At 39.1% G+C, this 25,673-nt stretch overlaps 1 protein-coding gene across 1 annotated transcript in view; it reads left to right on the top strand.

The window, feature by feature from the left end:
- Window positions 1–25,673, top strand: part of LOC115219717 (von Willebrand factor A domain-containing protein 8) — a 117,254-nt gene that overhangs the window by 21,108 nt on the left and 70,473 nt on the right. Inside the window, exons 12-26 of the mRNA XM_029789906.2 lie at window positions 1,017–1,148; window positions 2,037–2,114; window positions 4,152–4,312; window positions 5,356–5,469; window positions 7,194–7,362; window positions 9,378–9,449; window positions 10,938–11,053; window positions 11,190–11,296; window positions 12,889–12,995; window positions 15,423–15,571; window positions 16,857–16,932; window positions 19,047–19,182; window positions 19,459–19,578; window positions 21,369–21,574; window positions 25,456–25,607. Of these exons, the coding sequence (XP_029645766.1) occupies window positions 1,017–1,148; window positions 2,037–2,114; window positions 4,152–4,312; window positions 5,356–5,469; window positions 7,194–7,362; window positions 9,378–9,449; window positions 10,938–11,053; window positions 11,190–11,296; window positions 12,889–12,995; window positions 15,423–15,571; window positions 16,857–16,932; window positions 19,047–19,182; window positions 19,459–19,578; window positions 21,369–21,574; window positions 25,456–25,607 (1,895 nt within the window). The remainder of the gene's footprint in view (window positions 1–1,016; window positions 1,149–2,036; window positions 2,115–4,151; window positions 4,313–5,355; window positions 5,470–7,193; window positions 7,363–9,377; window positions 9,450–10,937; window positions 11,054–11,189; window positions 11,297–12,888; window positions 12,996–15,422; window positions 15,572–16,856; window positions 16,933–19,046; window positions 19,183–19,458; window positions 19,579–21,368; window positions 21,575–25,455; window positions 25,608–25,673) is intronic.

Here is a 25,673-nt window from a genome sequence, read left to right as displayed (position 1 = left end):
GGGTAGGAAATGTTTTGGCACCACTACTAATTTGATGCTGACTTATTTGACATCAGACATTTTTTATGTTTCACTCAATCCCCACCTCTCTCTTTATGTATGCGAGCATAGGCACAGGTGTGGCTGTGTGGTAAGAAGCTAGCTTCCCAACCACATGGCTCTGGTTTCAGTCCCACTGTGTGATAACTTTGAGGAGTGTCTTCCACTATAGCCTCAAGCCAACCAAAGCCTTGTGAGTGAATTCGGTAGACAGAAACTGAAAGAAGCCTTTTGTATAAATATATATATATGTGGAGGTGCATGGCTTAGTGGTTAGGGTGTCAACATCATGATCGTAAGATTGTGGTTTCGATTCCTGGACCGGGCGACGCGTTGTGTTCTTGAGCAGAACACTTCATTTCACGTTGCTCCAGTCCACTCAGGTGGTAAAAATGAGTAATGCTGCGTCGTATCCAACTGGGAGACACATATGCCATTGAAACCGGGAAATTGGGCCTGTGAGCTTGGCTAGGCTTTAAAAGGGTGCATTTATTTTATTTTTATATATGTGTGTGTGTATGTTTGCCCCCCTCACTATTGCTTGATAAATGGTGTTGGTGTGTTTACATCCCCGTTACTTAGCAGTTCGGCAAAAGAGATTGATAGAATTAGTACCAGACTTAACAAAATATGTACTGGGGTTGATTCATTCAGCTAAAAGATTCTTCAAGGTGGTGCACCAACATGGCCACAGTGTAATAACTGAAACAAGTAAAAAATAAAAAAAAAGATAAAAAAGATATTTCTCTTTATATGTATGAGGAAAGGGAAAGTATTTATGTCAGTTATGTTCAGTTAATAAATTGTAATGTCCCTCTCTTTTTCATCTCCTCTCTCACCTGATCTTTTGGCATGTATGTTTGTGTCTATGTGTGCTAACCTCCAGGGCCAAAAAGTACTGTCGTTAAAACATGTTCAATACCAAACAACCAGCCGGCAAACAACCACACCCAATCATCTCATTCCCTCTGTTTCAGGTACCTGCTGGTCTTAATGATTTCAGTACATCAGGAACTGAAAGGTTTGTCAAGAACACATACCATAATGGAATGTTAGCTGAGATGTTACAGTCCCATCAAGTCCGGGATTTCTGCTTGATTGGACCAAAGGTAAGATAGACCTTTTTTTTTCTCAGTAACTATTTTAAACCCCTCGGCGTGGCTCTGTGGTAAGTAGCTTGTTTTCCAACCACATGATTCCGGGTTCAGTCCATTCCATAGCACCTTGGGCAAGTGACTTCTACTATAGCCTTGGGCCAACCAAATCCTTGTGAGTGGATTTGTTAAATGGAAACTGAAAGAAGCCCATCATATATATATATATATATATATATATATATTATATATGTATATTTATGTGTGTATGTCTTTGTCCTCCTCATCATTGTTTGATAACATAACTGATGTTGGTGTGTTTATGTCCCTGTAACTTAGTGATTCAGCGAAAGAGAGTGAGAGGATTAGTACTAGGCTTACAAAGAATAAGTCCTAGGGGGTGATTTCTTCAACTAAAACCCTTTAAGGGCTGCAGCCAAATGGCTAAAATGTGTAAAAGAAAGTAATCAAAACACCTCACTTCAAATCTTGCCACAGTCATCTTTGTTTTTCATCCTTTCAGGTTCACTAAAATGGTACGATAAAATGCTTGATAAAGCATTGGTCAAGTGCTGCAGTTGACGTAATTGACTTATCCCTCATCTTCGAAATTGCTGTTCTTGTATCTTAATTAGAAACAATTATTGTTGTTTATGTTATCATTAGTATGCCGGCAAAATGCTTAGCGGCATTTTGTTCATTTTCACATTCTGAGCTCAAATTCTGCCTAAGTCGGCTTTGCCTTTCAGCCTTTTGGGGTTGATAAATTAAGTACCAGTCAAGTACTAGGGTTGATGTAATTGACTTAAACCCTTCCCTGAAATTGCTGGCCTTGTGCCAAAATTTGAAACCTTTACTAATACTACTACTACCACTACTACGATCATTTTTTTATTATTTCAGGGCTGTGGTAAAAGTGTTTTGGTTGAAAACTTTGCGAATTACCTTGGATATCACATCGAACCTGTTCACCTGCACCAGGTATGACTACTGATTAATTCTTTAATCAACAGGTAAGCCACTATATAGTGGCTCAGTCAGCTAGAAATAGCAGCTAAATATCCTTTAAACCATCATCATCATCATCATCGTTTAACGTCTGCTTTCCATGCTAGCATGGGTTGGACGATTTGACTGAGGACTGGCGAACCAGATGGCTACACCAGGCTCCAATCTGATCTGGCAGAGTTTCTACAGCTGGATGCCCTTCCTAATGCCAACCATTTCAAGAGTGTAGTGGGTGCTTTTACGTGCCACCGGCACAAGGGCCAGTCAGGTGGTACTGGTAACAGCCACACTCAAATGGTGCTTTTTCACGTGCCACTTGCACAAGAGCAAGTCCAGTGGCACTGGCAACGACTTCGCTTGAATGTTTTTTCATGTGCCACCAGCATGGAAGCCAGTCAGCTGCTCTGGCAATGATCATACTTGTATGGTGCTCTTAGCGCTCCACTGGCACAGGTGCCAGTCATGGAATTTGATTTGATTTTGATTTCACTTGCCTAGTCCAGCATACACTATTTCAGAAAAATAACAGATGGTGTGGTCACAAATGGAATACTTTTGATCGTAGGTTAGTAGGATAAGGTCCTCAATCACTTGGTGTTACTCAGATGCCTTGTTTTCCTGTGCTGATTTCAACAGCCCTGAACTGGTTTTGTCACATTGTCAGAATAGATGATGAATGACTTCTGAAAATTCTTTATCTAGAATGAGTTTCTAGGGAATAAATATTTCGTGTAGGGACTAAAATCCTGTTTAGTCAGTGGACAACAGAAACTCTGCAAAGATCCTTTCCATGCCTACTCAAAAGACATCAGCATTAATCCAGAATCATGGGAATGTCCCTCGTTTCTGAGATAACTTTATAAGGAAAGTTGCCAGAGGGCCAGAAACATGTCCTGACAACTAATAATTGACATGTTTAGTTACTAAAAAGGTAAAGTTACCTTCTCAAGTCATATTGACTCATAAGGGCCGGTTTCCCAGTTTCATGGTATATATGTTCCCCAGCTGGATGGGACACTGGTCTGTTGCAGGATTACTAATTTTTGCCAGCTGAGTGGACTGGAGCAACATGAAATGAAGTGTTTTGCTCAAGAATACAATGTGTTGCCTGTTCCAGGAATCGAAACCACTATCTTATGATCAGGAGTCTAGCACCCTAATCACTGAGCCATGCGCCTCTACCATGGATAGTTTATGTGACTCTATTATTACTAAGGCTGTGAGTTGGTGGAGTTACTAGCTTACTGAACAAAATGCTTAGCAGTATTTCTTCCAATTCTTTACATTAATTGATAAAATACTTACCAGTTGAGTGGGGTGGGGGTGTCAATGATTTTTGATTAGTTCCCTCCTGCCAAATTTCAGGTCTTATGCCTATTGTAAAAAAAATTATTATTATTATTAGGGTGGCAATCTGGCAGAATTTTTAGCATGCCGGGTAAAATACTTAGCAGTATTTCATTTATGTTTATGTTCTGAGTTCAAATTCCATTGCGGTTGACTCTGCCTTTCATCCTTTTAAGATGGCGAGTTGGCCGAATTCTTAGCATGCTGCTTAGCATTTTGTCCATCTTTATGTTCTGAGTTCAAATTCCACCAAGGTTGACTTTGCCTTTCATCTTTTCGGGATTAATAAAATAAGTACCAGTTAAGTATTGGGGTCGATGTAATTGATTTACCCCGTCCCCCAAATTTCAGGCCTTGTGCCTTTAGTAGAAAAGATTATTATTGTTGTTGCTGTTGTTGTTGTTGTTATTATTATTATTATTATTATTATTATTATTATTATTATTATGTCAGTTGATTGTCAGAATCAGAATGCCTTGTGGGATTAGACATCCCACCAAAATTAACTTATCTTTCACCTATTTGAGATTGATAAATTAACTGGGATCAATGTAATATGTTGCTTCCCTTATCCTCTCCCTTACAAAATTTGTGGCCTTGTGGCCATATTAAAAATTATTGTATTAAGTTATTTATTATATATTTCCCTATTTTTTTCAAAAGGATATGACCTCTAGGGATTTGTTACAGCAGAGGTCAACTCGTCCAAATGGAGACACATTTTGGGTGTCATCCCCTCTGGTCAGTGCTGCCCTTCAAGGTAACTTAGCTGTCCTTGATGGTGTCCACCGTATCAACCCTGGTTCATTTTCAGTCATACAAAGGTAAGTCAGCCATACTTCCTATCCAGTTAATCCTTTATGTGGAGAAGTTAGTTCTTGAAATACTGGTTGTTGTTGTTGTTGTGGATCTAGGTCAGCCTTGATTGTCCATTGACCAAATATATGATCAAAGGTATTCAAGCCATGATCATGTTACCTTTCTTTTTAAAGGCCAAATGTATCTAGGGTTATATCATCCAGTATGTTGGAGGTATGACTGTGGCTAAGACGGTTACTTTGTAACCAAGAGGTTTTGGGCTCTTGCCCACTGCAGGGCCTTGGGTTGACTAATGCCTTCTGAGTGAAATTTGGTAGATGTAAACATGCATTTTGCCTGAGGAAAAAAATGTTGTGATGGCCATGACAAGATTGACTTGGGGCTAAACAAGAACATCAACAGTAATAAACACTCACCCTCTTTTTTTAAAGACGAGACTGAGTGGATTTGGTAGATAGAAACTGAAAGAAGCTATCATCATTTAATATACGCTTTCCTATGCTTTTGTGGGTCAGATGGGGTTTGTTGAGGCAGATTTTTCTACAGCTGTATGCCCTTCCTGTCACCAACCTTCATCTGTTTCCAAGCAAGGTAATATTGCCCCATGACCAGAATATGCTTTTCACAGAAGACCAAAAATGAACAGCCTCACTTGCATGATGATGATGCTCATTTAAAACCATCATGTAAAGTTTAGACAAGGGTACATGCAAACACACACAGACACATGCACACACACACATACACACACACACACACACACACACACACACACACATGCATGCACACATGCACACACACACACACAGACACACACACACACACAGTTGGTCTTTTTGTTTCCATATATCAAATCAATTCAAGACTTTGGCTGGCATGAGGCTGTACTAGAAAACGTCTGACTTTGGTGCCATGCAGTGGGACAGAACCTGAAACCATGTGGTCTGGAAATAAACTCCTCAAGCACACAACTATACCTTTAATAAATCTGAAACCTTTTAGGACTATTTTGTGAAATCAATTTGTCTGTTTGTCTGTTCTCTTTAAGATTGATCCATGATCGGGAATTGCAGCTTTATGATGGTACCAGACTCTTACATGCTGATCGATATAATCAAATTAAAGAATCCACTGGCAAAACTGATACAGAATTGAGTGAAAGGTAAATTGTTTTTGTTTTCACTATTCCTTTCCCCACACACACACCCCCCTCTGTTTCCTACCCTTTTCCTTTGTCTTTCTATATATCTGTCAACCTCTCTTTTTGTATCAAGTGATAATGGTTTCAAATTTTCGGCACAAGGCCAGCAGTTTTAGGGTAGGAGGTGAGTTGATTACATCGACCCAGTGTTCAACTAGTACTTATTTCAATGACCCTGAAAGGATGAAAGGCAAAGTCAACCTCAGTGGAATTTGAACTCAGAATGTAAAGATGGACAAAATACCACAAATCATTTTGTCTGGTGTGCTAATGATTCTGCCAGCTCACTGCGATATTGTATCTAATAATAATAATGATAATAATAATAATACTAATATTAATAATAATAATTGTAAGAAGAGCACTCAGAGAGCGCAAACTTCCACCAAGGCAACACCAACATCCTCTCAACGATTAGTGAAAAGTAAAAAAACAGGTCAAATAATCCAGAATCCTTGTCTGGTACTGAATCAATCCCAAAATCTAATCAGTTTGTGCCAGTCATGAGGCCAAACATTCCTGAAAGTTTCATCTGAATTCATCCAGTGGTTCTTGAGATATCTTGTCCACGGACAAACAAACACGACTGAAAACAATACCTCCACCTTTGCTAAGGCGGAGATAATGAATTATTGTATACAGTACTCAGGTACACTATAAATCATAAGAAAAAGTAACCAAAACTGCATGAACAGGCACAGAAAGTGACCAGTGAATAAGTTTTTAAAAACAATGGGGTGGAGAGCAAAAGGTGTACTGTTGGTGAATTTCAGGAAGCATGGAAGTTTAGAAGGAAATGGTGTCTCGACAGCTAACAATTGATGCAGGTAGTTTATTCCTTGCTTCAGCAATTTCTGAGCAGGAAAAAATATTTCCAAGTGTCATCTGCCTACTTATGTGAAGGTATGTAGTTTAGTGGTTTGGATATTGGGCCCACATTTGCAAGGTCTTGGGTCCAATTCAAGGACCAGGTTGTACATTTCACATTGCTTCAGTCTATTCAACTGGAAAATGAATACCAGCCTAGTGTTTATGGAGGTCTCTCTCTCTCTTTCACCAGCTGTTACATCCTGGATATTCTGCTGGGTCAAGGTTGGTGAAACTTCCATCAACCAGGTCCCCAGATGGTGGAGAGGAGAAAGGTTTTCAGCTATGAGAGTTAGCTATGAATATAAAAATAAAGAGTCCTGGATCAAACATACCTACAGGGGTAAACTTTCAATGATAAAAAATACTAGTCTTGAATTGTGAGAGGTTGGTATACAATGGATGCAAGCTTCAACAAACTGATTCATTGGATCCATGTGATTTCTGATTCACAAGGAGATCTTGTCTCTACTAATGAGGAAACACAATCTCCTCGTTAAGTCTAATGACTAAAACAAGTAAAAGACAAAAAACGAAAAGGAAATGAAAACAATTCTTTTTTTACTCTTTTACTAGTTTCAATCATTGGACTGTTGTTCTGTGGGGGATACCACTTTCAAGGCTTTGGTCAGTTAAATTGCTTTCATTATTTTAGTGTTGTTTTTATTGACTTCTTAGGGTTAGCTTTCAACACAGACCTGGGTAGGATCTGAATTTGGAATGTAAGATGGCATGTTATTCTACCAATCTACTACAATTAAAAATGTTTTGTCTTCAGATTTCTTTTTTCTACTTTTATTTTATTCTTTTCTTTTTAGTGGGATTTTACCAATTCACCCATCTTTCCGGATCATTGCACTTGCTGAGCCACCAGTAATTGGTAGCACCAAACAGCAGTGGCTGTCTCCAGAGCTTTTATCTATGTTTCTTTTCCACCGCATCCGACCATTGGCACTCATTGAAGAAGAGTTGGTCCTCAAGACACTGGTACGTTCCAAAAGGTGTACTCCTTAGATGATTCTTTTGTTAGGGTTGTAGTTGTTATACTGTAACAACTGTTGCTCATGTTTAACCCTAGGTCATCCCTGGCTGTGTAAACCTATGCTGAAAAGTATTCAGGCTGTGACCATTCTATCTTAAACTGTCTCCAGAGCTTTTATCTATGTTTCTTTTCCACCGCATCCGACCATTGGCACTCATTGAAGAAGAGTTGGTCCTCAAGACACTGGTACGTTCCAAAAGGTGTACTCCTTAGATGATTCTTTTGTTAGGGTTGTAGTTGTTATACTGTAACAACTGTTGCTCATGTTTAACCCTAGGTCATCCCTGGCTGTGTAAACCTATGCTGAAAAGTATTCAGGCTGTGACCATTCTATCTTAAAAGCAGAGTGTACCTCGTTTTAAATAATAAATAATAATGAAATTATTGTATACAGTGCTCAGGTGCACCACAACTTGTCAGAAAGTGCATATAAAGTACATGCAGTAGTGTAGAAATGTCTGGGTGTATGGAGGGGAGAAAATCAAGTGTAGTGTTGGCGAATCTCAGGAAGCATGGAAGTCTTGAAGGAAGCAGTGCTCTGACAACTAACAACCGATGTCAAGACAAATCACAGTAGGCTATGATTTCAGGGAGACTTGACTACTATTTCTTGTAGATCAAGTGACTATACTGAAGCTACATATTTAGCTTGTATTACTATCACTATTGTTATCCTTACTATCATTATACAGTTGTCATCATCTTTTACAAAATCAAAGTCATCAGCATTTCTAGCTCACTACTTTTCTGTATTAACCTACTGAACAACTATTGATTCACAAACCACATTCTGCCTCTTACTTATTACATTCATTGGACTGTAGCCATGCTACAGGGCATCACTTGCAAGGGTTTAGTTGAACAAATTGACTCCAGTCTGTTATTTATTCCATCGATCTCTTTTGCCAGACCATTAAGTTACAGGGACATAAACAAACCAGCAATGGTTGTCAAGTGGTGAAAAGACAAACACAGCACAAACATAGGGAGATAAACACGCACATACACACATGCACATACACAAGCACACAAATAACACACACACATACATATACGTATATGTACTTGGCTTAAATATTTTATTAGGAAATTCATGATCTGCTCTTATTCAAAGTTACTGTCCTTTGTTTTTTTTTTCATCTTTTATGTTTTTATCTTTTACTTGATTCAGTCATTAGACTCTGGCCAAGCTGGGGCACTGACTCGAAGGGTTTAGTCAATCAAATTGACTTCAGAACTTATTTTTAGGTCTGGAGGCTTATTCTATCTGTCTCTTTTGCTTTTGTCAAACTACAAAGTTACAGGGACACAAACAAACCAACACTGGTTATCAAGTGCTGGTGGAGACTAATTCAACAACACACACGTGCACACGATGGGCTGCCATACAGTTTCTCTCTATCAAATTCACTCACAAGGCATTGAGGTTTGGGGCTATAATACTTGCTTAACACTTGCTCAAGGTACTATGCATTATGACTGAACCTGTAGTTGCAAAGGATTCTCTGGTCCTTTCACAGACAACCTTTTGTAGTACTGATATCATGATTAAATGCACTCTAAGTCCAAGTAGATTTCCATTTCATTTTTTTTACAACAGGATGTCCTTCTTATCACCATCCACTCTAAAGTGTGGACTTGGGGTGCATTTTACAAAAGGTCGTTTGTGAAAGGATCAGAGAATCCTCTGCATCCTTTATCCATCCTTTTTAATCAGAGTTGAGGTTCTGAATTAGTTGCTTTTGTTGCAGCTTCTGAAGTCCGCAGTTCTGCCATTTGCTGCTGCTACTGCCGCTCATCATTAGTACTGACTTAGTCCTTATTGGATATCTATCTATATATATATATATATATATATTGAAAACTATAGACCATAACTACAAATTTAAAAGAAACTAAAAAAAAACAAACCAAGCAACAACATTACTAACAGATAATGGTTTTTTTTTTTTTATTCCAGGTACCAAACTGTCCAGATATGACCGTCCTCTTGAAGTTTGTTCATAATATGAGAGCTTCCACTGATCCTGCTGTAAGTCTTTTTCTCATTGATTCAACATTGAGCCACTCTTGGTATTTGCTTTGTAATTTTTTTCTTATGATGTTGTCTAGAGGAAAAAGCAGAATTCATGACCGACCTTTGATTACCTTTCAATACTAGTAAGATTGATGGGGGTTTATTTTCAGCTTGAACATGTGTAAGTGTCAATGATGGTTGAAGGAAATACATCATCACTTTCATCATCAACATTTAATGTCCATTTTCCATGCTGGCATGGGCTGGATGCTTGACAGGAACTGGCAAGGCCAGGGGCTGCACCAGGTTCCATGGTCTATTTTGGCTTTGGTTTCTATGGCTAGGTGCCCTTCCTAACACCAACCACTCCACAGTGTGTATTGTGTGCTTTTTATGTGTCACCATCACCAGTGCTTTTTATGTGACACCAGCACTGACAACAACGATTTTTACATGACACCTTGGTTTTAGGATCTCAGTTCTGTTGTGGTGGGCAGCTCTTCTCACATACACCGGTGTGCTACATATCTCCTTTGTGAAATACAATGATGATAATTATAATAATTGTTTCTGTGATCTCCAAAATTTTTGGGCAATGATTTAATTGATCAAATTTATCCCCAAGACTTGACTGGTACTTTGAAAGGACGAAAGGCTAAACTGACCTTGGAGAGATTTGAAGAAAGATTGTCAAAAGTTGGAGAAAATACTGCCAAACATTTTGTCCAATGCACTAATGATTCTGCTAGTTCACCACCAGGTAATCATGTTGGCATGATGACATGGGAACAGCTGATCTTCCTATCAAATCAATGAAACTGTTATGCCATTGTCTTTTTTTTTTTTTATAATAGCTAATACCAACTGTCAATCATCAACTCTTGACGGAGTATCAAAACTTTTCTGGGTTTTGAACTCAAAATGCACTGATCCAGAATAGATACTGCTAGGCATCTCATCTGATGATCTAACAACTCTACTAATTCACTGCTATAGTAATGGATTGGTAGAACTATGCTCAGTAAAGCAGTGAAGGCACGCAATAAAAATAATACTACTGAATAATAATAATAATGGAGTGAAGATTATTTGCCAACATAACATGCTGCCATAATTCAGCCCCAGGAGACATTGTTTCCAGCTGGCTATACGACACAAACTGTGTCCTTATATTTTCAAACAAAGGAATCTAGCCCCCCACCACTCAGCTCAAAATAATATCTGTGTATTGCGATTTCTGGGTTATTTTGAGCTGAGTGGGGGTGCTAGATTATCGTGTTTGAAAATATAAGGACACAGATTGTGTCCAGCTGGAGACGATGTCTCCTGGGGCTAAATTACAGCAACATTCGTTCTAAACCAGGACTGCCATGTTATGTTGGCAAATAATCTTTACTTCAAAGTACTGTTGCTGAATATCTCTCATTGTGAGATTTACAAATAGTAATCTTCTTCTTCTACTACTAATAATAATAATATTTTTAATATTTTAATTTTTTTTAGTTTGTGTCTTTAGCATCCTCTCTATCTACACGGCAGTTGCTCAGAATAGCTCACCGATTGGCTAATTTTCCTAGTGAAGACCTTGGTTCTATCATACAAAAGGCTTGTCTTTCAAAGTGAGTGTGACCTTATATGTTCAACGAAATTAACTAAACTTGAAGTAGTTTTTAAAAGATTTCCAATTTTCAATATTTTGAAAAGTTTTTTGTAAAAAAAAATAATATAAAAAAAAAAATTCTATCGTTTTTCAAGGTTCCTACCTCGAATGGTACGATTGTCTTTAGAGCAGGCACTTCAAGATGCTGGTTTGGAGACATCAACTAATATGAAGTTTACCAACCTAGAAGAAGCCACAACATGTATGTAATGCAAAACAGCCCTACTTTTCAAGTTTTTTTTTCTTTATCTTGATAGCTAAGCAGACATGATGATTCATATTATAATTATTATACAGACAAAACTTTTTTTTTCTTATTTACATATTCTGTTTAAATCACTTAGCTATCTTCCCCTCTTGCAAATATACTTCCTTGTTTGTTCCTTCTCGAGCCATGCCTGGCTCATAAGGGCCAGTTTCCCGGTTTCTTGACGTATAGGTTCCCCACCTGGATGGGACGCCGGTCCATTGCAGGTAAGCTGCAAGATGCAGGAGGAAAGAGTGAGAGAAAGTTGTGGCGAAAGAGTCAGCAGAAGTTTCGCCATAACCTTCTGCCGGAGCCGCCTGGAGCTTAGGTGTTTTCGCTCATAAACTCACACATCGTCCGGTCTGAGATTCGAACCCGCGATCCCTCGACCGCGAGTCCGCTGCTCTAACCACTAGGCCATGTGCCTCCACAAATATACTTCCTTCCACTTAACTGAAGAGCTTTTTCCTTTCTTATCTGTGTCTTGAAAGTTACTTGGCAACATCACTAACGCCAGTATCATGTTGAAAACATCTAGTACACTTTGTAAGGTGATTGGCATTAGGAAGAGCATCCAGCCATTGAAGTGATGCCAAAGCTGACATTGGAGACTGACATAGCCTTCTGGCTTGTCAGATCTTGTCACTTCATCCAACTAATGCCAGAATGGTAAACAGATGTTGAGTAATAATGATGATGATGATGGTGATGGTGATGGTGGTTGTTATTATTATTATTACTATCATCATTGTCATCATCATCATCACAATGTTTTAATTCTTTGTATACATGGTACCAAGCAACTCATTGCCTTAAATAACAAGATTACTCAGAGAGCGCAATTCTCTGCCAAGGCAACACCAATGTCCTCTCAGCAATTAGCCAGAGATGATTTTTAAAATGAGAATATTTGAAATAAACACGACTGCTCCCACAAACGAGAATACTAAAAATGAACCCAACTACTCTCAAAAATTAAGTAAAAACCAGGAAAATTAATCCAGAATCCTTGTCCGGTACCTGATTGATCCCAAAATCTAATCAGTTCATGCCAGTCATGCGTCCAAACATCTGAATCCATCCAGCGGTTCTTGAGACATCTTGTCCACAGACAAACAAACAAATACGACTAAAAACAATACCTCTGCCTTCGCTAAGGCAGAGGTAATAATATTAACAATCCTTTCTAATGGAAGCATAAGGCCTCAAATTCGGGAGAAGGGATTAGGTTGATTACATCAACCCCAGTGTGTAACTGGTACTTATTTAATTGACCCCCAAAAGGATGAAAGGCAAAGTTGACCACAGCAGAATTTGAACTCAGAACATGCAAATGGACAAAGTATTGCAAAACAAAACAATAGTTTAAGTGGAACATTTATGACACCAGTATTGGAGGGTTTGCAAATACCATGACTGCTTCTTCTTCCTCTAGGTCCAGTTAATAAGGAAAACGAAGCTGGGTTTGAAATACTGATTGAGTTGGTTGTTCATCATTGTAATCTGTTCATATCTCAGTTATGTCTTATATCCTTATATACACACAGGTGAGGTGAAAGATGGAATGGTAAGGATTCGAAATACAAAACTTCCAGTCTGTAAGCCAGATAACATCACTAAAGTCCCGAACATATTGTTTTATGAAAATAATCAGGTGAGTCTTGTAAAATTTTCACCATTTTGAGGTTGAGTTTTTTTTTTTTTTGATAGCCACTTATTGTTTACTTCCTAATTACCTCTGTTTAGGCAAGTCTCTGATAGAAAAAAGTTATTCACATTAGCAATATTCACATATTTTAAAAATAAAATTTTTTGTGACACATTAATTCAGTTTTGTTAGTAATTAGATATTGCAAGTACTGCCAGTCATGTGTTTAAGTGTATAGTGATATACCTCACAGCTGAATATTCATTAAAATTTTTTGGGTTCAACCTGATTTTGTGGCTCACCTACATTATATTAACAGTGAAGTGTCACAACACAGTTTGAAGATCTCTGTCCTTGAATCTTAAAAATAAAGCACACAGTGTAGTTCTAGTAGATATAAATGGTCTTTTGTAGCTGGAACATCATAAGTCTACTTGATCAGATCTGAACTGGATCTAGATAAAAATCAGTGTAAATGTTAACTGTTGGCTCTTTTGGGTTTTTTACTATATTTTAAATCTTTAAAAATTTTATATTATTGTGTGACATAAACTATTATCATATAAGAGTCTTATTTTACTTGTAAATATTGTTTTAGTGATTCTGTTATCCATGAGTTATTCATTAAACTGTGTAAGATGATCTAAAAGAGTTCAGTATTTAACATCGTCACTTGTCCTTGGGCACCTTTAGCAGGGTTCACTCTCTTATAGCTATTTGGAGCAGAATAACTCGATTTCTTGATGCATTGCTTCCTACCTACTACATTTTCTGTTGTGCAGTGCCACAGTTTGTTAGCAGGATGGTCTGCTGCTAGACTTAACAGGGCCTTGTCTCCATGTGTCACACTTAATGAAGTTGTCTTATTTGCTGACAGACCCATCAGTGATCATCAACTTCCAACTAGATACTTGTACAATTGATCAAAGTATTGATAAGCAGCAACCTCATGAATTGAAGCTTCTTATTTTCTTCCTCCACTAGTCATTAAGGCCTTTAAAAAAAGGCCATGAGGACTGCTTTCGTTTCTTTGATAAAACTATAAAACAATAGTGGCCTAGTGGTTAGGCTGTTTCATTCATGATCGCTAGATTGTGTGTTTAATTCCATGATTGGGTGGTGCTTTGTGTTCTTGAGTAAAACATTTCATTTCATATTGCTCCAGCCCCGCTTTTGATCAGGGGCAATGTTGGCCTGTTCGCTTAGCCAGTAAGGGTGGCATCATTTGAAGGCTAAAACAATTGTGATCAGTGATATGTAGCAACATCTGATAGCCTGGTCAGTCACGTGATCATGTGTGATAAAACAATAATAATACTAACAATACTTCATTTTTGTATCTGGTTTGCAAGATTCTTTATGTGAATTAGTGTGTTGAAACAAATTTTGTTGTGTCTAGGGAGAGTCGTTATGCCAATATTATCAACACACGCATTGTAATGGACTAAGAAGAAAGTCATTGAAAAAGTTGTAAGTAGCAACGAAAGAGCTTTGACAAACAAAAACAATACAAACCACTTACTGTTTAACCACATTAAACAAACAGTCGGTTAGTTAGGTTGGATATATAACCAATTGACTAATAATGGAGTGGAATTGAACCAGTACATGTCTTTTACTCTTTACTCTTTTACTGGTTTCAGTCATTTGACTGTGGCCATGCTGGAGCACCGCCTTTAGTCGAGAAAATCGACCCCAGGACTTATTCTTTGTAAGCCTATTACTTATTCTTTGTAAGCCTATTACTTATTCTATCGGTCTCTTTTGCTGAACTGCTAAGTTACGGGGACATAAACACACCACCATTGGTTGTCAATGATGTTCGGGGAACAAATACAGACACACAAACATATACACACACATACATATATACATATATATGATAGGCTTCTTTTAGTTTCCGTCTACCAAATCCACTCACAAGACTTTGGTTGGCCTGAGGCTATAGTAGAAGACACTTGCCCAAGGTGCCATGCAATGGGACTGAACCCGGAACCATGTGGTTCGTAAGCAAGCTACTTACCACACAGTCACTCCTACGCCTATAATAATCCTATGTGTTAATAATCCTTTCTACTATAGGTAGAAGACCTGAAATTTGAGGGGAGGGGTTCAGTTGATTACATCAACCCCAGTACTCAACTGGTACTTAATTTATCGACCCTGAAAGGATGAAAGGCAAAGTTGACCTTGGCGGAATTTGAACCCAGACAATAGACAGACGAAATGCCACTAAGCATTTTGCCTAATATGCTAGTGATTCTGCCAGCTTGCCTCCTTAGCACGTGTGTTAATAACATGGGCATAATGACTCTCCCTAAATACAACAAAATACTAATACTACTTATTGATCTAAAATTGATTATTAACAAAAACTTATTAGTTCTTCTGGAATGAATTTTTTTTTTTAATATTTACTTTGATTTGTTTCAGCATCTGATTGTTATGGAGGATATGCTCAAAGATTATTCCTTAGGAGAGCATTTGCTGTTGGTAGGGAACCAAGGAGTGGGCAAGAATAAGATTGTAGACAGATTCCTACAGCTATTAAATCAGCCCAGAGAATACATCCAACTCCATCGGTATGTATTTGAAATCTGTCCATATTTTATTTTATAGTCACCTATCTACATGTGTGTCTATCTTTGCTTCTTTTACTTGGTTCACTCATTGGACTGTGACCATGCCAAGGCACTGCTTTGATGGGTTTAAGCTGCACAAATTGACCCCCCACTCCCATCAGTATTTATTTTCAAGTCTGATACCTGTTCTATCAGTTACTTTGCTGAACTGTTAGTTTATGGGAACGTAAACAAACCAACACTGATTGTAGAGGGAGGGGATACAAACACAGACACACATGCACATTAATATATATATATATATATATGGAGGTGCAATGGCCCAGTGGTTAGGGCAGCGGACTCACGGTCATAGGATCGCGGTTTCGATTCCCAGACTGGGCGTTGTGAGTGTTTATTGAGCAAAAACACCTAAAGCTCCACAAGGCTCCAGCAGGGAGTGGTGGCGGTCCCTGCTGTACTCTTTCACCACAATTTTCTCTCACTCTTTCTTCTGTTGGCCTGCTCGCTTAGCCAGCGGGGTGGCATCATTTGAAGGCTAAAACAATGCGAAGCGCATTGTGATCAGTGATGTGTAACAACATCTGATAGCCTGGTTGGTCACGGTGATCATGGTGATATATATATATATGACAGGCTTACATGCACACATGCATAACAGGCTTCTTTCACTTCCTCTACCAAATCCTCTTACAAAGCTTTGTTCAACCCAGGGCTACAGCTGAAAAAACACTTGCACAAGTACCATGCTGAGGGACCAAATCCAAGACTATATGGTTGGGAAGCAAGCTTCTTAACCACACAGCCATGCCTGTGCATATTATAAAATATAAAAAAAGATACCTTATACTGAATTAACGGAGAGTGTTACAAAAGAAACTGCTGGGAAATAAACTTTTCTCATCCTTATGAAAAGGCAGTAAATATGGTTATTATAGGTACCAGTGAAAGAGTATTGGAAGATCAGGAAGTGGGTGGATGAGTAGCATCAAGATTTTACAAAAGAGGGAGATGGTGAAAGACTAGAGTTCGGCTAATGAGAAAGAAAATCTGAGGAAGGAGGTTGCGTCTTTTAATAATACATACACGTTTTTAGCTCGGATTACAAATCCCTCCCTAAATGTTTTGTACAGCCGGTAGTGTCTCCCTTCGATATGGCTCTGTCTGTTCTGTTATTTCTATGTTGCTAGTGGTGGCAGCATAATTATGTTGTTGTTGTTGGTGGGAAATTGTAAATAGTGGTTGTACTGATGATTATAATGGTTATGATGATTGTATTCTCTAGTGATACCACAGTGCAGACATTAACATTGCAACCAACTGTACTGAATGGTGTCATCATGTATGAAGATTCACCTCTGGTAAGTAGAACCTCTCTATCATATCTTCTTTGCTCCATAGTTGCATATATATATATATATATAATATATATATATATATATATATATATATATATCATCATCTACTTTCCATGCTGACATGGGTTAGATAGTTTGGACAGAAACTGGTAAGCCGGAGAGCTGCACCAAGTTCCAGTCTGATTTGGCATGGTTTTTATGGCTGGATGCCCTCCTAATGTTAACCAAGAGTGTAATGGGTGCCTTTGATGTGCCACTGACATGGATGCCAGTTACGTGACACTAGCATCGGCAACAACTATGATTTCACTTGGCTCGATGAGTCTTCACAAGCATGGCATATTGCCAAAAGTCTTTGTCACCGAGGCCCAACTTTTGAAGGGTATTTTTTTACATGCCACCAGCACAGGTGCCACTTATGTGACACCAGTATCGGCTACAACTATGATTTCACTTGGCTTGATGGGTCTTCTCAAGTACGGCTTATTGCCAAAGGTCTGTCTTTATCATTGCCTCCGTGAGGTCCAACTTTCAAAGATCCTGCTTCACCACCTCATCCCATGTCTTCCTGGGTCTGCCTCTTCCACAGTTTTACTCCACAGTTAGAGATTGGCACTTCTTTACACAGCTGTCCTTGTCTGTATGCATGTCCTGTTATATATATATATATATATATATGTGTATGTATGCGTGCATGCATATCAGCTACCTATGTATCATACTTAATGTATACACACTCTCTATAGGTTAGTTACTGTGGTATTTGTCAAGAGGTAACATCTCTTATGGTTTTGCTGTGTTAAAAACAATAAATATCAGAGGAAGATGAAAATTGGCCCAATAGTGATCAGTTAGAACATCAGATGCATGTTGGCCATGCTGGGCCTTTTCAGTGACATGTACTTGCAGCCAGCAACATGCTTGGGTGAACATTTTCACCTTCGATATAGAAAGCAGTGGTACTCATTTTCAGCTGAGTTGACTGGAGCAATGTGAAATGATGTGCCTTGCTCAAGAACATAATTTGCTACCCACTCCAGGGATCGAACCCATGATTGCTCTGATGTCTTGACCATGCATCTTCACTCAAGGACACTGGTGTTGATGCCATGTAAAAGGCACTGGTGCTGGTGCCATGTAAAAAGCACTGATATTGGGGCCATGTAAAAAACACTGATTCTGGTACCATGTAAAAAGCACTGGTGCAGGTGGCACGTAAAAAACACTGGTAATGGTGTCATGTAAAAAAACTCTAGTGATGGTGCCACAGGCATTGATGCTGGTGCCATGTAAAAAACACTGGTGCTACCTAAAAAGCAGTCAGTACACTCTATAAAGTGGTTGACATCAGAAAGGGCATCCAGATGTGGAAACCAAGCCAAAAACCAACTATGGAACCTGGTGTGGTCCCTGGCCTTGCCAGCTCCTATCAAACTGTTCAATCCATGCCAGCATGGAAAATGGATGTTAAATGATGATGATGATGATATATATCTATATATAAACGATGATGATGATATATATATATATAATGTATGTATAAATATAAACAAATATTTGTTTTTTCATGAGAAGCATTGAAGCATGTATTGTACAATACAAATAGGGTAATTTAGCCAGTATTTCTGCTGTTCTAATGGCAACTCTGCATTTGAAAATATATCTTATTTTTGTTGTGCAATATATATATATAATATATATATATATATATATATATATAATATATATATATATATGTGTGTGTGTGTGTGTGTCTGTAAGTTACTGTGATTTGATGAGGTAGGAAGGAGAAAGAAGTACCTAGAACATAGTGAGAGTAATGTATTTCATATTTTTGGTCAGCTATTTGTGGAGATATCTTTTATCTTGTCTCAGTCATTACACTGCAGCCATGCTCGGACACTGCTTTGGAAAAGTGAGATGCTTACAGCTCTAGGTTTCCCAAGTGGTCACCCATCTAAGTGCTAACTGGGCTTGACATTGCTTCACTTTGGTGATCAGACAAGAACTGGTACGATCAACATGTTTGATAAATAGATGTTGTTTAATCCATGGTGTTTCACCAACATCGAAAATGACAGTAGCAATTTCTTTCCTTTCTGTTTGCTATTTTATAGGTGCGTGCTGTGAAAGAAGGTCATGTTTTGGTTATAGATGAGGCAGACAAGGCGCCAACACACGTCACGTGTATTTTGAAGACACTTGTGGAATCTGGAGAGATGCATATGGCTGATGGCCGCAAAATAGTCTCTGGTTTGTCCTCTCTTCTTTTTCTTTTGGTCTTTTTCACTCTCTTTCAATCTCTCTCACTCACTCCTCTCAGTCTTTCCCTCTTCCTTCTTACCACTTTCCCTTCTCAGGTTTTTCATCAGATTTGTCATCAGAATAGATGATATTTAAAAAAATGCTTACTTGAAGCTATACAGAGATATACTTGCAATCTTAAAGTGCCGAGTTCAAGTTCCCTCCTTCCCCTCCTCTTTTCCTTTCATTTTGTATTTATTTAAATTTTTTTCTCTGTTTATCCAGCCAATTCTCGAGTGCCACCTTCTGAGAAAACCATCGTGACACACCCTAATTTTCGTATGATTGTCTTGGCTAATCGACCTGGCTTCCCATTCCTTGGCAATGATTTCTTTGGCGCAGTAGGTAAATATCCTGATTTTTGTTTTATTCATTATTGTTTTTATTAATTCATTGGAGAAAATGCTTTGCAGAATTTCCTTCAGTTCTGTATGTTTTGAATTTCAATGTTACCAAAGTCAGTTTTGCCTTTCTTCCTTTTGGGGTTGATAAGACAAAGCATCAGTCAAGTACTGTGGTTGTTAGTATTGACTTACCCTTCCTTGAAGATAGCTGACCTTCTTATTTCTTTACTACCCATAAGGGGCTACACACAGAGGGGACAAACAAGGACAGACAAACAGATTAAGTTGATTATATCGACCTCAGTGCGTAACTGGTACTTAATTTATCGACCCCAAAAGGATGAAAGGCAAAGTCGACCTCAGCAGAATTTGAACTCAGAATGTAGTAGCATTTCGCTCGGCGTGCTAACATTTCTGCCAGCTCGCCGCCTTATAGCTGACCTTCTGCCAAAATTGGATTATTTTTATTATTATTGTTATTGTTGTTGTTCTCGCAGTGAGCTGGCAGAATTATTACTGTGCAAGGCAGAATGCTAAGTGAAATTTTGTGTGTCTTTACATTCTGAGTTCAAATTCCACAGAGATCAGCTTTACCTTTCATCCTTTAAGTCATTAAGCTGGCAGAATTATTAATAGGGCGGGCAAAATGCTGAGTGCCATTTTATCTGTTTTTACATTCTGAGTTCTGATTCTGCCAAATCAGTTTTGCTTTTCATATTTTGGGGGCCAATAAAATAAGTATCAGTCGAGCACTGGGGTTGTTGTAATCAACTTACCCTCTCCCTCGAAATTACTGGCTTTATGCCAAAATTTGAAACCATTATTATTATTATTATTATTATTATTATTATTATTATTATTACTATTATTATTATTATTATTATTGTGATTGAGTGAAAGAGCAGCACACCCCCTCAAAGGGATGCTGGGGTACAAATATACAAAGCTTGATATCCCCATCATGACTACCCACTCTGATAAGGGTACTCTGAGCATGTTCATCACAACCATATGTGTGCTATATGGTGACCTCATATCAAGATAAATAGCACATGATCTTGTAGGTGGGGCCCTGTTAGAATTTTCTTCAGGCAGCCCATCCCACTCAAAAGATCCCTGAATAAAAGTTGTTTAAGGATGATGGATGAAACACCCATGCTTCTAGGGGTGAATTATTCAAACCCCAACGAATTCTTCTTAACACATGGCTATAATGCTCCGTTACTACTCCTGCTCATGATCAGATATGCACATATTGCCAGCCACTAAGGGACATGCTCAGCTAGTTATGGTCAAGCAACTGACAGGCAAATCTGTGGTATTTACACAAAGGCAAAACATGTACACTTCTAATCAGTTACGATTAGAAGCCATGACAACCACTGCCTGACATTGCATCTGGGTAATTATTATTATCATCATCATCACCATGGCCACCTTCTTCTTCTTCTTCTCCTCTTCCTCCTTGTTGTGGATGGATGGATGGGCAGGCAGGCAGTCTATGGTAGAATGCAGATAACAAGATGGTGCTATTACGATTCATTGGAAGATCAGGATCAGCAAGTTGGCAAAACCATTAGTGTCAGAAGGAATGGTTTATGGTGCATCTTCTGACTCTTTATGTTCTGTGTTTGATTTCCCCCCAGTGTCATGTTTGGCTTTCATCCATCAAAGAGTGATAAAATAAGGTACCAGTCAAGTACTGGGTGCAATGGTACTGACTAGTCCTCTTCCCTCAAAATTGCTGGCATTGTACTAAAATTTGAAACCATTATTACCTTTCATTTGTAGGAGACATCTTCAGCTGTCATGGAATAGATAATCCAGACATGGACTCTGAGATTGCCATGCTCCAACAATATGGACCAGATGTTTCCAATAACATTCTCAGGAAGTTGGTTCTGGCATTTGGTGAACTAAGAAATTTAGCCGATCAAGGGCTGATCAACTACCCTTATTCCACCCGTGAAGTTGTCAATATGATTAAGCACCTGCAGGTATGTCAGTATTTGTTAATAAATTGTATTTATGTTCCTGTAAATTAGCAATTGTTGACAGAAATGGGTTTCTTATACATGTTAAAATAGAGTAGATAATATGTTAAATATTTATGTTAAATACCTATAGAATGCAAATTAATAGCTCCAGTTTTCTGGAGCTACTGGATTTTATGTTCATGTACGTGGGTTGGCTACTTATTTCTCTGGGATTGGTCAAGTGATGTAGGCACTTCTCATAAAATCCCAATGAAAATTGAAAATTGGTCAAGGCTTTTGCTTTTTTTGAATCTACAGAGAAATTGCTGAATTTACATGTCTACTATGTAGGTTTTACATATCATCATCATCATTTAACATCCGTTTTCCATGCTGGGATGGGTTGGACAGCTTGACAGGAGCTGGCAAGGCCAGGACTGCAGCAGGTTCCATAGTCTGCTTTGGTTTGATTTTTACAGCTGTGCGTCCTTCCTAACGCCAACTACATAATATATATACACATATACATATATATGCCAGGTATTTTGTTGTGTCTAGGGAGAGTCATTATGTCAATATAATTAACACACACACACAGTGGTTGTGTGTGTTAATTATATTGGCATAATGACTCTCCCTTGACAAAATTTGTTTCAACACATGAATTCACATAAAAAAACTTGCAAACCAGATGCAAAAACAAAGTATGCCAGGTTTTATTTGATTGAAAAGTTTGATTTTCTTAGGTTGGTTCACAGTATTCTGTATCATAAAAATATTTGAATTTAAATTAACTGTTAAGCACATAAAGGTAACAGAAATTTATATTACTATTGAAAAAAAAATGATCTTTCTTTTCATATGATTCTGAAGAATCTGGAGCTAGTAGAAGTCATAATAGAAATAACTATGCCATGGGGGTTAAGTATTTTAAAGAAATATATAATTTCCCCCCTTTATTTATTCACAAAGTATAATTAAGAAGTAACTAAATATTGGTTTCACATTTTGGCCCAAGGCCAGCAATTTTTGGGGAGGGGTAAATCAATTACATTGACCCCAGTGCTCAACTGGTACTTATTTTATTGACCCTGAAAGGGATGAAAGGCAAAGTCAACCTCAGTAGAACTTGAACTCAGATCATAAAGATGGATAAAATGCAGTTAAGCATTTTGCCCAATGTGCTAACGATTCTGCTAGCTTGCCGCCTTAAGAAGTAACTGAATATTTGATTTCAAATTTAGGCAGAAGGTCAGCAACTTCAGGAGAAGGAGTAAGTTGATTACATCGACTTTAGTACTCAGTATTTATTTTATTGACCACTAGCAGTATAGCCCAGCCTTGCCTGGGATTAAGTTAGGATTATTAAGCTAATCAAGTTCTTTATTTCAAACTAAACTAAGTAACATTGACGTCAAATTTGGGCGAAATCCATTGAAATTGGTTTATCATCATCATCATCGTTTAACGTCCGTTTTCCGCGCTAGCACGGGTTGGACGGTTCGACCGGGGTCTGGGGAGCCAGGGGCTGCTCCAGGCTCCAGTCTGATCTGGCAGCGTTTCTACAGCTGGATGCCCTTCCTAACGCCAACCACTCCGCGAGTGTAGTGGGTGCTTTTTACATGCCACCTGCACAGGTGCCAGAGGGGTCTGGCATCGGCCACGATCGGTTGGTGCTTTTTATGTGCCACCGGCACAGAAGCCAGTCGAGGCGGTGCTGGCATCGGCCACGTTCGGATGGTGCTTTTTATGTGCCACCGGCACAGAAGCCAGTCGAGGCGGGGCTGGCATCGGCCACGTTCGGATGGTGCTTTTTATGTGCCACCGGCACAGAAGCCATTCGGACGGGGTTGGCATTGGTCACGTTCGGATGGTGCTTTTTATGTGCCACCGGCACAGAAGCCAGTCGGGGCGGCACTGGTAACGGCCACGTTCAGATGGCGCTTTTTATGTGCCACCAGCACAGGTATCACAACTACTATTTCCATTGATATTTGGTTTGATGTTCATGTACATGCACTTGACTCAACAGGTCTCCTCAAGCACAGCGAGATGTTCCGGGATCCAAGGTACTTTGAATGGGCAGGGGCTATGCGGAACTGGTGCTGGAAGCATCCCGGGTCTTAGTAGTCACAGCACATCTCCAGAGATCTCGGTCCTTCGCCATTGCCTCAGTGAGGCCCAACGCTCTGAGGTCATGCTTGACTACCTCATCCCATGTCTTCCTAGGTCTACCTCTCCCCCTGATTCCTTTAACTGTTCGGGATTGGCACTTCTTCACACATCTCTCCTCATCCATCCGCAGTACATGACCATACCATCGCAAGTGTCGCTCTTGCACACTGCATCTGATGCTTCTTATGCCTAGCATTTCTCTCAGGGTGCTTACACTCTGTCGTGCATTCACACTGACATTACACATCCAGCAGATCATGCTAGCTTCATTTCTTTCAAGTCTACGCAAGTCCTCTGCAGTCACGGTCCATGTTTCACTGCCGTGAAGCATGGCAGTTCGCACACATGCATCATACAATCTACCTTTCACTCTGAGTGGGAGACCCTTTGTCGCCAGTAGGGGTAGGAGCTTTCTAAACTTTGCCCAGGCTATTCGTATTCTAGTGGTGACACTCTCTGAGCATCCACCCCCACTACTAACTTGGTCACCCAGGTAGCGGAAACTATCAACTACTTCTAGTTTCTCCCCCTGGAGTGTGATGGAATCTGTTTTCTGAGTATCTGTGGTGTCTATTGTCCCTGTGCATCTGCCGCACATGAAAGCTATCTTATCAGTTAATTTCCCTTTGATGTTGCTGCACCTCTTATGCGTCCATAGCTTACACTGGGTGCATCTTATGGAGTTTCTACCTACACCTTTCCTACAGCTCGAGCAGGACCACCTGCCCGATGGGGTGTGTGCTGAGTTCGCCTTTCTGCATACTATAACTTTGGTCTTCGCTACATTTACTCTAAGGCCCTTTGATTCTAACCCTTGTTTCCACACCCGAAATTTCTTTTTTAGTTCCGGTAGTGATTCTGCTATGAGGGCCAGGTCATCAGCATAGAGGAGCTCCCAGGGGCAACCTGTTTTGAATTCCTCTGTTATTGCCTGGAGGACTATGATGAATAAAAGGGGACTGAGGGCTGAGCCCTGGTGTACACCTACTTCTACCCGGAACTCTTCACTATATTCGTTGCCAATCCTAACCTTGCTGACAGCCTCTCTGTATAGAGCCTGTACAGCCCTTATTAGCCATTCGTCAATCTCCAGTTTCCGCATCGACCACCAGATAAGGGATCGGGGAACCCTGTCAAAGGCTTTCTCCAAGTCCACAAAAGCTATGTAGAGGGGTTTATCTTTAGCTAGGTACTTCTCCTGCAGTTGTCGGACCAGGAATATAGCATCAGTGGTCCTTCTACCCGGCACAAAACCAAACTGCATCTCATCTAAGCAAATTCTATATATATATATGGGCAACACACACACATATGTACGTACACCTATTGCATACATGTTTTTTGTACGCATACAAGTTTTTTGTACGCATACATGTTCATGTGTGTGTTGCCCATATATCAACAAAACACTTTTCTCTTCAATGGAAAAAAAACAAAAGTCTTAACAAAAACTTACTCGTCGCTAGAAGGGGTCTTAACTCCAGTTTGCAAACAATGATGATTTCTCCGACTTGAAAATTGTTAAAAGTTTTGGTTGAAAATTTATTTTTACTGCTATTCGCTGGTGCTTCTGGGGAAAATAATTTCACGAAAATACAGCTAGGGTCATGACGAATGTCCTCCTAAAATTGGAGTGACATGCATGCATAAATTACATTCACGTGTACACACACACACAGAGCAAGAGTTAACATACATAAAAGTTTTCTTTTCTCTTTTCTTTCCAGAAATTTCCAAATGAAGGCCTCACAACTGTGTTGAAGAATGTTTTTGATTTTGACGCTTACAATGAAGAACTGAGGGGGACCATAATAGATATCATGGCAAAACATGGTATACCCCTAGAGGCCAGTGACAGCCAAGTGAAACTAACCAAGGAGTAAGACATCTTTACTACCTGTTGTCTGTAAGAGGGTTGTATGTGTTGACGTGGAAGGAAATTTGG

The sequence above is a fragment of the Octopus sinensis genome, linkage group LG15 (genome assembly GCF_006345805.1).
Source record: "Octopus sinensis linkage group LG15, ASM634580v1, whole genome shotgun sequence".
Taxonomy (NCBI): Eukaryota; Metazoa; Mollusca; class Cephalopoda; order Octopoda; family Octopodidae; genus Octopus; species Octopus sinensis.
The sequence above is the reverse complement of the archived record's forward strand: the minus strand, read 5'-3'. Positions and strand labels throughout refer to the sequence as shown.